This window comes from Phyllostomus discolor, chromosome 2 (genome assembly GCF_004126475.2).
Source record: "Phyllostomus discolor isolate MPI-MPIP mPhyDis1 chromosome 2, mPhyDis1.pri.v3, whole genome shotgun sequence".
In the NCBI taxonomy this organism is placed as follows: domain Eukaryota; kingdom Metazoa; phylum Chordata; class Mammalia; order Chiroptera; family Phyllostomidae; genus Phyllostomus; species Phyllostomus discolor.
Genome location: NC_040904.2, coordinates 191,495,618 through 191,511,029, shown reverse-complemented (window position 1 = coordinate 191,511,029; position 15,412 = coordinate 191,495,618). Strand labels below are relative to the sequence as shown.

General features: G+C 36.2%; 1 protein-coding gene across 1 annotated transcript; it reads right to left on the bottom strand.

Moving 5' to 3' along the window:
• Nucleotides 1–674: 674 nt before the first annotated feature.
• On the bottom strand, nucleotides 675–10,291 carry LOC114513843 (killer cell lectin-like receptor 2). The gene is made up of 7 exons (XM_036019336.1): nucleotides 10,140–10,291; nucleotides 8,982–9,071; nucleotides 7,849–8,082; nucleotides 6,318–6,460; nucleotides 4,648–4,751; nucleotides 1,557–1,705; nucleotides 675–1,477 (listed from the first exon to the last, which is right to left on the bottom strand). Exons 1-7 carry the CDS (start codon nucleotides 10,285–10,287, stop codon nucleotides 1,464–1,466), a joined length of 882 nt encoding a protein of 293 aa, XP_035875229.1. The 5' UTR covers nucleotides 10,288–10,291; the 3' UTR covers nucleotides 675–1,463.
• Between the last annotated feature and the right edge of the window lie 5,121 nt (nucleotides 10,292–15,412).

Below are 15,412 nucleotides of genomic sequence, written 5' to 3'. Positions count from 1 at the left end.
CTACTTACTGATTTGTTTGTTGGTTGATTCATGTATGTGCCCTGACCAGGGATAGAACTGGCAACCTTGGTGTATCGGGAGGACACTTTAACCATCTGAGCAACCTGGCCAGGGCAAGACCCTTTTATTTTGAAGCTACAAATCACAAGGTTTCCTGTTTGTTTTGTCTTGTTTTGTTTTTAATCCTAAACCATCTTATTCCATAGCACAGCGTATTATTCTCTGTATGCGGTGATGCCCAAATGATAAGAACAAATGATTCTGACCTCTCCACCCTGCTTTTCCTAAATCCATTCCCACTTGTCAAACAACCTGATTATATTTTTAATTCAGTGTGAATTCCCTCTCCTGTGAAATGAGGAACCCATTGAAATTTGATTTTCTCTTGCATGCAAAGTATAACTCCATAAAGTTGATTCTTTTAAACGGGGAGATCAAGAAAGTCCTCAAGCCCTGGCTGGCATAGCTCAGTGGATTGAGCACAGGCTGCGAACCCAAGTGTTGCAGGTTCGATTCCCAGTCAGGGCACATACCTGGGTTGCAGGCCATGGCCCCCAACAACTGCACATTGATGTTTCTCTCCCTCTCTCTCTCTCTCTCTCTCTCTCTCTCTCTCTCTCTCTCTCCCTTCCCTCTCTAAAGAATAAATAAAATCTTTTTTTAAAAAAAAGAAAGAAAGTCCTCAAAAGCATGAAGAACTATTCTGGATGAAAGGAGACTGAGGAGACATCAGGACTGCATACACTGCATGATCCTGAGTATGGAGGAAAAACACCTGGAAATAACATCATGGACACAGTTGACAAAATTTAAATATGGACTGTAGACAAAACCATGGTACTACATCAATGCTAAATGTCCTGATTTTCATAATTTTGCTATGGTTATACAGGACTAAGTCCTTGTTCTAGTAAAATATTTAGATAAAGAGACATAATATTCTCAATTAATTATCAAATGAATCAGCAATGGGAGAGAAAGAGAGGAAGAGAGAATTCAATGAAATGCAGATAGTAAAATATAAACAAATGCTAACTGTGGGTAAAGGTTATAGGAGAGTTCCTCAAAGTGTTGTTTGAGCTACTCAGCATTTTTGAAATTATGGCAAAATATATTTTTAAGATGGGAGGTAAGCAGCTAGATGGGGGAAAATGATACCTATACTTTTAATTGTGCTATCACAATTGTGCTCTTGTTCTTAATCGTGCTATCTCTCAAAGCTGGAGACTATTGAAATGGTTTATCCTGAAAATAAGGAGAAGACCCAGGTATTTGTGAGTTTTCTGTTGGTTCTGTGGGCAGTGCAGGGAAAGAGAGAGAATAATTCCACAGGCCCATTAAAGAGAAGGGTTTCTGCTCTCCAAAGACAAAAAATCTCCTCTTCTCCAAGAAGATTGAGGATGTCTGATATCCCACATCATCATCCAGAAGAGGATTTTCTCATCATCTTGCTCATCTGTGTTTTAATTAGACTGTCCTGCAGTCAAGAACATTAATTTGTTAAGTAACCACATATTACAACAGGAAACACACTAAAAGTGGCAAATCTCCATTACCTTTTCTTTTTAGTGCATCCAAAGCAGGAGAAATGTTGTGCTCACAGATGCAATTGTAGGTTTTCAAGCACTCAATGGCTTCTAACCTTGTTGACGATAAAAATGCACATTGTCCTCTCCCAGAAGTCAAATTCATCATCGCATGATTACTGTAAAACAGGAAACATGTATAGTCCATTGCTTAATTCTGAAGCTCACAATAACATGAGTCATAATTTTTAAGTCAGTTGCCTAAAGATCAGAAATAGGTAAAAGTTAATCATAACTTCATCACTAAAAGATTGTCTTGTGCTCTTAACCTATCAGAATCTCACATAGCCTCTTAATTACACCCATAATCTCCCATTTTATTCCACACTGGAAATTTTCGGCCAGAAGGCAAAATTACTTGCAATATTGCTATGGGATTATGACATAGTAAACATGTTTTCTTATGTTATTCTTTTCAATACAAGCAAGAGATTAAAAAGGCAAGAACTGAATTTCTGTAAAACAGATAACCAGGTCACATGTGTATATACTTTATGGAGAAAAAAAGTAGAACTGAAATATAGTCAGAAATGAAGCTGTTTAATCAATATTTTTATTTCTTTTGTTTCTTTTTCTTCTCAATCCCATAGCTAACCATTAACTAAAACATGGCAATCTATTGAAAAATATCTAAAAGCAGGACTTCTATTTCAGAATAATGGTAGGTTAGGTGCCAGAAACCTTTCTATTAAAAACAATGAAAAATGTTGAATACAAAAAAAAATTAAATCTTCTTGAATAAATTTATGAGCTGGCAGACAAGAAGCACATTCACACTCAGGCCAAGGATGATTGAGTAAAGATGGGAACCCAGGAGGGTAAGTGAAGAGCTGTAGCCAGTTTTCCCTTAACTGGTTGTGGAGGCTGAATAAGGAATTTCACCCACCACCCTAAACAGGAGAGAAGTGCATAAAGTTGAGGCCAAAGGTTTATATCTTCAGTATAAACACCCTAGAACTGTCTTGAACCTGAGATTTAAACAGAAGAGCAAAAGAATAATCCCACAAAAGAATCCAAAAGCATAAACCATCCCTCATGCAATTTGCATTTGCTGCCCTATTTAAGAATATTCAAATCTGGTACAGGAAAAAAGGGGAAACAAACAAGATAAATGAAACTAGTCGGCTTGTGAGGTGTGGCCGAACACATAAGGTAAGTGAAATATGGATAAGTAACTGGGAGAAGTAACCGGGAGACGTGTTAAGGAATAGATACAGTAACTAGAGCTCCTGTGTGCTGAACATAGAAAAGAATCAAGACTATCATATATAAAATGTACATAAAGCACATAGGTACTCAGCATTCATGAAGTCTTAAGTTTGTCATCATTGGCAATACTTATGCTGGCTCTCTGCCCCAGAAACTCAAACAAAATCCATAGCCGCTCCTTAGGTTAATTGGAAAGCTGCAGCTGTGGGTAGGCTTAACATGCTCCTGCATCTCCCCAGTACAGAAAAGTTGTGTGCTGGCCACAAGAACCTTCTCTTCTGCCTGTTACTCAAACGTCAAGTCTGGTTTTAGAAACCACACCATTGTCAGATCAGGAAAGAGTTTTGCAGCAAGTACAGTCGGGCCATGGGAAGACCGCATGGCCCAGGATGCAAATGATCCTTTCATGTACTTGCACCTTATCCTGGTGTAACAAGCTATCCCGCCCCACCCAACTGTGCTACGCTGTCTCGTTTCCTTCCCCTTGCGGAGCATGATGTGTTTTAAATTGCTTTAATTTACCATAAAATTTGAGCGTCTCCTTTTCTAATTCTCAAACTGGTTAAAAGGCAGACTCTTGAATATGATGCTGAGCAAAACACTTAGTGTCTCACTCTCAGTCTCCTCATGGGTAAATGGGTGTAACAATAGTACCCACATCGTCTAGTGTTTGTAAGCATCAAATCAGTTCATGGAAATGCATTAACTGTGCCTGGCAGGTAGTGAACACTCAGTAAATATTATAATCATTATCGTTTCAAAAAAAATTGAGCATCTTACAATGACCAATGACCTTTCCACTCTGTGACCTCTGAGACAGTTGCCTGAAGTGCACTCACAGGCTATGAGTACATCAAGGTAATTTCTTGCATCATGTCTTGTGTCGGTTTGCAGCCCAGAACTACATGACTTTCAGGGCCTACATTTAGAATTAAAGTGACCCATGTTCATAGTGCCTTAAGGCCTCCAACAGAAGCAAATTCTTCCTTGAGGAAGTCACCTTCATGTCAGTTCTCAAATAATTTCCACAGCAGCTCAAAAAGGAAAAAAATCACTAAATGCTACAAAGAAAAATGGCATTATGAGCAAATACCAGCAGAAACAATAGATTAGACCCAGAAAACTTAAAATACTAGAATTATTACATACCAAGTATAAAATAAGTATGTTTACTATTATCAAGGAAATAAAGACATCTTGAAAAAATAGGTAATTAGCATGGAGATTTGAAAACAGAATTCCTAGAAGCAAAAATATAATAGTTAAGATTTTAAAAAATCATTGACCTTCCCTCTCTAAAAATAAATAAATAAAATATTTTTAAAAAAAAAATCATTGAACAGTTCAATAGCAGATTATTCGTCATGTAAACCTAAGAGTTTACAAAATACTTCTAATAGAACTATAGTAAAGGAATGTCTGTGTGTATACTCACATATATTTATAAATAATATGTAAACACGTACATAAACTAATAAAGAAGTTTCAGATGAATTGGGATGCTCAGAATACTCATTTGTGATTATGGGAGGGGCCACTAAGGCTAAATCAGGGTGATCCAATCACTTCACATCACTTCATGGCTGTGTTTAATTTTCTGTGCCTAATAATAACACATATTCTTCCAAGCATGTGTTTAGCACCCAATTTTATTATTAATAACTCCGTATTACACTTCTCTTCCTTTTCAACTATTTTTCCCAAAACAATTTCTTAATCATTCTACCTATTCTCAACAATCACCTCTACTTGACAATGAGTTAAGCTGTGTGAAATGAGAGAAGATACTTTTAGATATAATACTTCCAACCCCAACAGCAATGCTAGAGTTAAATGCATTCCAGAGACTTACATTCCAGGTGTGCCACTGCCAATCCATTCCCATTTATGTTTCCCTTCGTTATATGATAATCCAATCCAGTAGTTATTTGTATAAGTCTGCTGTTGAAGGAAGGCCTATCAAAAATCAAAACATACCATGTGACTAAAGGTCCCTCTGTTAGGCAAATGAAGAGGACAGGAAAAGCGGCCAGCTGTTTCCCTGGCGGGTTGGCGGTGCTCCGCTGCTTTCCCCATCGGCCTGCACGCCTCCTTCCTAGAAAGCCCTCTCTACCCTCAACCCCGGTGTGTTCATTTCCCAACATAATTTTCTGCTAGTAGATCACTATGTCAAAAACGGCTGCCAGTGTCACAGCTTATTTAACATGTGGGGAAAAATCAAAATATCAAACAATAGGACATAAATCGTAATTTATGATACTTATTATTATTAAATATTAAAATAATTATTAAATATTAAGTGAAAGAGGAAATCTTCAAAACAAATATATTAAAATAACAAGCATAGGTGGAAGGTGTACATTAGCACTTTCAGCCTCATAAGAGAAAGCCTTGCTGTGGTTCGGTGGTTGGAAGGGGTAAAGAACACAGGGGCTGAATTTAGAAATGTTTACTAGCCCAAAAATGTAATTTATCAAAATGACATATTACACAATGGCTGATTAAATGAATGTGTTTTACAATATAGGTTTAAAATTAACTGTATTTTTAGTATTTTATGACAACATAAATTCTTCTGTACTAGTAAAATATCTATTAGATATTTTTGTATAACTTTTGTGTTGTTTTCCTAAATGATAAATACATATTTCGAGGCTGATCTTTGCAAACACTTCTCTGTAAAAATACATTGTGTGCATGTGGATAGTTTTTATTAGTAATAAATTGAATAGACAACTTTGATATTGTGTCACTATTTTACCCTTTTGCAATTCTTTTTGAAAGATACTCATCTTGATACAATATATAGGAATACTGATCCAGTAAATGTTGCTTGCAGATGCAATGAAAATCGTCAAGAGGCTAAATTGTAAAATTGCTATCAGTTTTATGTTTCTCATCATCTCCATTTTGCAGTTGGGGAAACTGAAGCTGGGAGAGATTAAGTCATTTACCAAAGGTCGCTCAAATAGTAAGTGCCAGAGCTGGACTTGACTGCAGGCAGCCTGGCTCCCAGATTCCTTGTAGTAACTCTTGACCATGTTACTCCAAGATTTTAGTTGCCACCTTATTGGGAGAAATAACTACTGGCTCCAGCCTGTGTTTACCAAAAAACTAAGTACTTCCTCAACGGAAAGGCAGCTTTCTCTGTGAGTGGTTTCCATGCAGATTCCTTAGAAGCAACGATTGCAAAGACCCAAACTGCGTCCTCATAGGGGTTTCCATTTTGGACACGATAATGGTCATGATAGATAATATGTTTTGAATGCTTAGTAAATACAAGACAATGTCCCTATTAGTGGTCAGAGTCTCCTGGGAGGCTCCTAACTGTATGATTTTTGTCCACTCAATGGACATAACACAAAGAACAGCGGGAGGTCCCTTTTTCTGGGTCCCTCCCCCGCGCCCCCCCCGCCCCCCCCGCCCCCCCCCCCCCCCCCCCCCCCCGTGCTCAATATCTTGGGTCTGAGGGTGTCAGGCAGAGTCCAGGGGAATAAAAGTGAATATAATCGTCCATGATACCAGTTCATCTTCATCATCTATCTTCAAAAGAGATAATCCATAACTTTGGCAAGCCTGTTTACATCCGTTCCAGTTTTTATCTTCATCGATAAACAAGTAACAATTTTTTCCACAACAGGACCAGTGTTCCTTATCGAGTTTGCCTACAACATAGCATGTAAAACATTAAATTTTGTTATCTGGCATTCTGTTAAGCAGAGCAATATATATAGGTAAAAATGTATGTGCTTTTATATTTATGTTTATTTATATAATAATTATATATAATAATTATATAATATATTCATATATTATATATAATCATTTATATATTATATAATATAGATTCTTATCTATCATAAGATATGGGTTCCAGTAACATAATTTATATTATATATAAACTATTAAATATAATATATGAATTATTTATGTAAATAAATAATATATATTTATATAGTAATTATATAACGAAATTATTATATTATTTATAAATAATAATTTGGCCCTGGATGGTGTAGCTCAGTGGATTGAGCACAGGCAGTGAACCAAAGGATCACTGGTTCAATTCCCAGTCAAGGCACATGCCTGGGTTGCAGTCCAGGTCCCCAGCAAGGGCTACGTGAGAAGCAACCATACATTGATGTTTCTCTCCCTCTCTTTCTCCCTCCCTTTGCCTCTGTCTAAAAATAAATAAAATCTTTAAATAATAATTATTATCATTATCTGTATCTTATTTATATAATTATTGATCATTGTATTAAATATATAATTTATATGATTTATTATCTCAGATATATGATTTATATAATTTATATAAACTATTATATTAAGTGTAGTTTATATTATGGATTATTGTATTTATGGAAAATTATCATTTATATTATTATATTTATATTATGTATATTTGTGTATGAATATATAATTATATATTTCTATACATATATATTTACCAGCCTTCCATAACTAAGTGGAATCTCAGTAGCTATCAATAATGATGACATGAGGTTCATCAAGGTCCTGGAATGCAAAGAGACATCCACACTCCCATGTGCAATGTAGCACTATTCACAAAAGCCAAGATACAGAAACAACCCAAATGTCCAGCAGCAGATGACTGGATAAAAACAAGTGTATTCTATACATACTTGAAGAATGATTCAACTTTAAAAATAAGGCTATATTTTATAGCATTCATGTTTAATGTCAGCAACAAAGTAAAAATGACTAATTTGCCCAGAAGTGCAAAATGATCTGAGTTTTAAGGGTAGCTAACATGCTATTTTACCTTCGGGGAGCAGTAGGAATGTGAGAATTGCCATCAAAGTTTGGGAAATACAGAAGTCTACTAATGCAAGCATCGCTCCTGGGACCTGGACCCCATATTTGAAATGGGCAACCCCAAATACTCATATTATTTCTAAGAAGCATAAATTAAAACCTTCCAGTAGACCTAGATAACTAGCATATATCAGAAGCCTGTTATTAACTTTGAAGCTTTTACACAAGGAATAATGAAAAATCATGCAATCTGTAACTAAGATTGCCCTCATACCTGTATTTTGCATAGATTTTGAAAAGCTCATCTCTTTTCTATGACAGCTGTTCTTTTCTGATAAGAGTGAGACCGGTTTCTTTTTCTGCTGAAGCATTTTAAGAATGTCAGATGATAAAGTCTTATTTGTCAAAAGTTGCTCTGTGAAGTTGTCATTTTGCATAATGTGGTACTTTAGCCTGAGGTTTTGTAGAATTTCATGCTGTTGATGTTTTTCTTGAATGCACTGAAAAACTAAAATTAACAGAATAGATTTTATACAGAATTGTGCTCACAATACTTAAGTGTTGAAATTAAAGAGACAAATGTCCCTTTCACAATCAACTCATTTCATTTCTTTAATTAGTAATTTGACATTTAGAAAGTAACACCTTAGTATATTGACCATAGAAATGGAAACATCAAACTTCTCACTATCAGCAACTTAAGTGTAGAATAAATAACATAAGAGATCCAAATAAAATTATGATGGCAACACCTTACCATACAGTTTAGACTCATTTTAACAGCACATTATTTAAAAATAGGTACAAATCAGTCAGTTAACATTTAGCAACACATCTTCTGAGTATGAAAATCTGCACTAACAAACATGAAGAAATAGCACCATTATTATCAGAGGAGAAAGGAGGTCATTTTATCTGAGTGTGATATATTAGTGATTTTCTCTAAAGATATCAAGGGATTCAAATAAAAGATAAAAGTTGATGAATTCACAATTCTAACGTCCTTATACAGAATCACTCTTCTTACTAAATCATTTCTTCATTTTATTCTTAGAAAAATAGGAGAGAATAATTTCTTTTGAACAGTTGTTTCTCAAAGAATGTTTATCTAAGTTTCATGATGATCTAAAATAAACTTAGAATGCATAATAGTCTAAGTCCTGCATCAAAAAGAATATCCACATATTAGAAAGAATGAGGCAGCTTATTACAACTGCAGTGTCACTGAAATAGGTAAGTGACATGAAAATAACACCATGACATGACCAGAGAAAAATTACCAGAAAGAGCCACTAGGAACACTCCCTTATTACAGTCAGGGAAAAATTGATGGAGTGTTCTTACTACTTGCAAAATTGGTGATTAGTGCTATTACTCAGACTTAAAGGATATATTCCAATTACTTACTCATTGTTCCCAACACTATGACCGTAATCAATAGAAGTAAACAAAGGATCACAAGAGTCACTGCAATGAGACACCAGGGTACTGCAAACTCTTTAAATAAAGAAAAAATAATAATCATCAGGGATAGAGTTTAGCCCACTACTAACCTTCCCTGGGACACCATTTGACACAAAGCAATAACTGTTTTCTAAAAATTTTACAAAATTTTATCGTACAAAACTGACCTAAATTTGTATTTAGTAGTTACAGTTTTAAACTTTCAGATTTTTGACTGATGCACACCCATTGGAGAAATCCTACACACAAGAGCAGTTCTGTAGGATTTCACATGCACACCCCCTTAGAAAGGCACAGATGACAAAAGACATAGCACACACTTATCAGCGCCCACATTGTTGTGTGCATTCCTTCCTTGCTGTTATCACAACTAATCATGCAGAGGAAAGAAAAAGCAGTCAAAAATCTTGAGAAAATGCTGTCCAATCATGGATATTCTGATGCAGCAAATGTGATTGGGGTCCTTCCTTAAAGGTATTTCTAGAGATGTACTTTCCTTTCTCACCAATTCTAGTTTTCACTAGGCAATGCTGTCTTTATCCTCCTATGTTTGTGTTTGCATTGTCTGAAAGCTGTGTCTTATCATCCGCACTATATTAAAATAGTAAAAGTTATTCTCAATTTAGAGTTTAGTTGTGACGATATTTGAAGGTAGAGAGAACAGAAAAACTAGAATGCCTCTTTGATTTGAACACTTTACTGCTTCATTGCCATCAAGGCCCAGTAAACTTTTAAGACATCTGAAATATCTTTTGTCTGAATAAAATCATATTTTTCATCTCTCAAACATTCTCTGAGACTTTTATTCTCTAAAAAAAATGCAATGTTTTCTTGAGATTCTAGTCTATTCTTTACTTTTAAAGGCCTCAAAAATTCCTGTGACCAAATTTGAATGAAAACATTCTATTAGCTTCTCAAATTTAAAGAATTCATTAATTTTTCCATTCTCACAAACTTAAAAAAAAGTGTTCTATTACTATCCCCCTTATGGTTAGGTATTACCATCAGAGAACCTACAGTACAGATAAAAACTTTTTTTTAAAACTTTGAGAGTCGGACAATCCATAAGAGCCAGATGAACTCAGATACTTAAACATATACCTTTGCCATCACTTTTCCCAGGCCTTTGGATGCCACCAGGCCTTAATCTCTTTGGTGACTCTGAAGGAAAACGAAGATCCGTTGGGGTTAAATAAACTATCTCCTGGTCACTCATCTCTAGCGTATGAAGAGAAAAAATGTTTTGCATTAAAACCTTGCAGTAGGATGATTTCTGTCTAAAGAAAATTCAAAATTTTAGCCTATAGAAACACATCAGAAACAAGAGACGTGCGTGTATGTCTGCCTCTGACATGAATGTGTGTTCCTTCACTAATTTGAATACCTAAAGCATTCATTGGACTGAGACTGATTTATATGAAAAACATATTATATTATGCCCATGATTATTAGAAACTACAAAAAGAATTTTTTTAAACATCTACCAACAGATTGAATCAGCTGGGTCCTCTTTACTTAGCTAATCTAGCTCAAAATGTCCAATACACACACACAAATGTTAGGCAAAATCAGTACCATTCTAAATGACTAAAACACCTTTAAAATTATCAACTCAAAAACTATAAATTCTACATTTTTGAAATTCAGAAAAAAATAAATATCTTGACTTAAAAAATGTATGTTCAACTCTACATATATTAAAGAGTTCATGAATTCTTTTCAACTATAAAATGACTCAACCAGAGTGTTTCCCAAAATGTATCCCATACATCATCTGCAAAAGAATTATTAGAGAGTTGACATTGCAGATTGGTTAACATTCCAGAGTCCAGTGCCCCCTGCAAGATGTGCTGAATAAAAATCTCAGGTTGGAGCCAAACAGCTGCATTTTTAATCCCAAAAATGTACCTTACAATTTTAGAAATAATCTTTCTGTGTATGATGTTGCCAGAGATATCTATGTTAAAATAAAACATCTAAAAGCAATCATTAGGTAATATCCATAAAAATGCAATTTATCAATGGATATCAACATAAAAATAAATTATTAAATAATAAATATTCAAAATGTATCTTGCTTCTTACATTAATCAATGTAATATGATATAGAAGAAACAGAAAATATGAAAAACACATTGCAAATGCAACTATGTTCTTTTAAAATTTTATTTTAATTTACAAAATTCTCTAAGCTTTACTATTCACATTTTCTCCAATTTCCTAAATAAAGTAGTCTTTTCTATTACAAAATCCTTCAAGATCAATAACATGCAAATCATTAAGTCCAAATTAAAAATGATTAATCCCCCAAATCTCTCTTCTTTATTTTGATAACATCAAGCACAAATCATAGCACATTATCAGAGAAAATAACTTTCCATGAATGCTGAACTAGAGTTTCACAGTCCCTTCACAGTTAATGGGGTTCTGATGCAATCAATCGAGAATGCTTTCCCATCAATCCCATACTCATGCCTAGTCATTTGTAATTGATAAAATACCATATTCCTAAAATACTTTTTCTAGTATCTTTTCTTTGTACTCAGGTACAAAGACATGAGTGAATAATAGCAACTGATACCTGTATCTGCACCATGCAGGGATGCAGGCGGAGAAAGATGATCCAAAAATGAAGTAGGAGAACTTGGCCTTTCCAATCCTGGAGGCTTTGGATGCATGAAGACAGAAGGCAGAAATGAATTGTCTCTGAATAGTACTCCAAGTCAAAATTGTCTGCCCCTCCCCTTGACCAGAGCAATGAAAGGAAATTGAATGATGAAAGCTGGGGTTGACGGGAATGGAAAGGTGGTCATGAGCTGCATGTTCCTCCACCTCCACGAATGAACTACTTGGTGCCCTGCAGGACTGCCTTTAAAATCAGCATTTGAGGACCAGAAAGACAGCTTTCAAGAAACCAAGAACTAATATCTTAATAAAAAAAAAAAAGACCTAGCATACCTAAAAGAAACTAGTAGTAAAACCAAATGATTAAAATGTAAATGTATAAATAAGTATATATAGATATACATAAAAAATATCATGACTAGGTTCTTTAACTCTTAAATAGCCTGTCAGAAACTTTCTATTGTATGTTACTATTTGGGAAAAAACATTATTTCTTTTTTTCATTATGTTTATAGCAGAGAAATGCATTTATAAATTATCCTGAAACATCTGTAACTCCACTATAAAAATGTTGGTGTATTTCTCTAGTTTTTTATCTATACATCATCAAAATGTATGTTTTACCCATTTACTATCAGTGTTGGTGTCATTTCACACACATTTTTATCTATTTTTTTCTAATAAAGGTTTTATTTAAAAATGTGTCTAAAATATACCAGTTTTAAAGCCATGTAATTATTATCCACATGGGCTATGTCCTAATTTATTTTAGCAATCCTCTACTGTGGGATGTTTAGGTTGTTTCCAATGTTTTGCTTCTATAAACAAATTTGAATATTTTTAGGGAAAATTTTAAATATGAAATAAGGAGAGCAAAGGATATATACATTAAAGAACTTTGATACATTCTACCAAATGCTCTCCACAAAAGTTGTTCTATTTGTACACCACTTGGGTGTGAAAATATTCACATTTGACCATTTAAGAAGAGATACTGGTGAGTTATTCCTATACTTGAGCTTTGTCCACAAATCTTACTTCATGAATATCTCTGTACAACCTACCACATAAAACACACTTCTGCAATGGTTTCTATGAGCCAGACAGTCGCTTGCATTTCATACAGGCCTTGTCAATCTCCTGACATACAGTTCTGTGGAACCAGTTTAAGTTGCTTTTCAACTCCTGTTACAGTGGTTAATATGGAGTGTGGGGGCAGAAGGGTGAGGTGAAGAACTGAAGGAGTATTAATTATGCAGAAACAAAGCCACCCCTATTTCAACAGGCTCTGACAACCTTCTTTGCTTGTGCTTCCCTTATCAACCTCTAGCCATCACCGCACATCATGCTTGAGGCGGCCTCCCCACTTCTCAGCTTCCTCATTCTCTTACCCTCCTTCAAACTAACTGCAGACGCCGTCTACTGAATGTACTGGCCCCTAGGACCCATTTTAGGCTCTAATGCCTGTGGTATAGCCTGCGGTGGGTCTGCTTCTGTCCTCTGGTGCAGTCCCCAATCTCTGGATCACCACTGCAGTCGTCCAAGTGTCATCACGTGCAGCAGGCAGCTGCAGTACTTCCCAGGGGCTAATTGCACTCAATAGTGGAAGCAAAGTTTTCTGGGTAGAGCCTGGGCACTTCAGGAATACTCGCTGCTGGGCGTTTTCTTCTCTCTTTAACCCTGGGTTGGCTTCATCAATCTCAAGACAGAGAAAGAAGGTCCACAGCCTTCTATGCCATAAATAGGTAAACAAACACATAATTCTGCTGACTGAAGACAGGGAGTTAAGGAGGGAGAAGTACTAATGATTGTGGAAAGGTAGCAGAGACAGACACTCATTTGTTGGAGGACCTACTGTGTGTATAAGCATACTGAAACCTCCCAAAGCTGACCCACAGCTATTTCTTACTGCACCCATTTTACAAATGAAGAAATCAATCATGAGAGGTTACTGACTTGCCAAAGGACACGTTATTGCACAGGTGGCAAACACAGGCCTGAGGGCTGAATCCGGCCCTCCACCTTGTTTTATCTGGCTCAGCACACCCAGCAGCAGCATTGAGCTCTCACTTAACTGTTAAGGAGTAGTTAACGTTTATACAGTCCTAAAATTACATTCTGTCCTTTGAAGGCAACCTCAAGGCTGATGTGGACCCCAGTGAAAATGAGTTCGACACCCCTGTGTTATTGCTAGTTCTTGACCCCTGTTTATCATCAGGTCTGACTGACTACATAGAGCACAGAATATGAATTTAGAAGGGCCTGGATTTTCAATAAACCTTTTGCCCAAAGCATGAATTCTGGAACCAGAAAGTTCTGGCTTGAAGTGAGAGCCCCAGTTTCCATGTGTAACTTGAGGCAAGTCACTCACTCCTCTATACCCTCAGATTCACCGCAGTAAAGCAGCGATATTTGCCTCCCGAGGATGCGGTGGGAATTAACCGAGGTGGATCACATGAAGAGCATAAGCAGACCTGGCAAATACTCAGTCGGCTCTCATTAAGTGTGAAATATGACTATGGGAAGTCCAAGATTTAAATCCTGCCTAGCCACAAAAACTTCAACAGGTCACTCCAAATCTCCAAGCCTCAGTTTTCTCATGTGTTCAATAAGAGTAGTACTCCCTAGACTTGGAAGAATTTAATGAGATTAGCATTTCACATAGGATTTCGCAGACCTTGAAATAAGCAAATGCTCTTTTTTTTTCCTTTCTCTCCCAAGGCAGTACTACAATCCAGAAATCTTGACACTTGAGTTAGGTTCTCTAGCCTGTCAGGTTTGGAGTGTAGGCATTTGAAAGAGGGTTTGGGGGAAGGATGGGGGGTGGGCAATTATTACATTAATACAATTAATACATTTTAGGAGCTGGGAAACATATAGCAGCATACTGCTTACTACTGAGAAAAACATACTGTGACCTGAGATCTGGTTATTTACCTCTTACTACCCTTGGAGATATTGGTGATGTTGAGCCTTTCTTCTAATTTATATCCTTAAAGCTGAAGAGGTCGGTGGCTCTCACGATGGGGGCCACACAGGTGAGGAACACTTTTTACAGGTACACAGTTGACTGTCTCCTCTGTACAAACTCACAGGGTGAGCACCACGTCATCTTGTTCATTGTCATCAGTGCCACACATGGAGGAGATACGACGCCTACACATGCACTTGATTAACAAGGCGGTTCAGTGAAGAGGAACTGATCACCAAATCTAGATACTTCGTAGTTTTAGAGTGAGGTAGAATGAGATCAATGACTAAAAAGCCAAGTTGTGTAGCTGCTCCAAGCTCTAGTTGATTTTTGGTTTGTTTGTTTTCCTAAGCTATAATTTCTAGAAAAAGTAGATTTCTTCCTAGATGAGAAGACAACCAGCATCAAAACAGTAGTAACTTCATATATTGTATTTGTCTTTCACCACCTGGCTTATTTCACTTAGCATAATGCTCTCCAGTTCCATCCATGCTGTCTCAAAGGGTAGGAGCTCCTTCTTTCTTTCTGCTATGTAGAATTCCATTGTGTAAATGTACCATAGCTTTTTGATCCATTCATTTACTGAGGGCACTTAGGCTGTTTCTAGCACTTGCCTATTGTAAATTGTGCTGCTATGAACATTGGGGTGCATAGGTTCTTTTGGATTGGTGTATCTGGGTTCTTAGGATATAATCCTAGCAGGGGAATTGCTGAATCCAAAGGCAGTTCCATTTTTAGTTTTCTGAGGAAATTACACAGTTTTCCACAGTGGCTGCAC

Coding starts and splice junctions, on each gene's coding strand:
- LOC114513843 (XM_036019336.1), bottom strand. CDS start 10,287: ATGCAAAACATTTTTTCTCTTCATACGCTAGAGATGAGTGACCAGGAG. Junction 9,072..10,139: donor TGGGAAAAGTGATGGCAAAG/GTATATGTTTAA, acceptor CTTTATTTAAAG/AGTTTGCAGTACCCTGGTGT. Junction 8,083..8,981: donor CATAGTGTTGGGAACAATGA/GTAAGTAATTGG, acceptor TGTTAATTTTAG/TTTTTCAGTGCATTCAAGAA.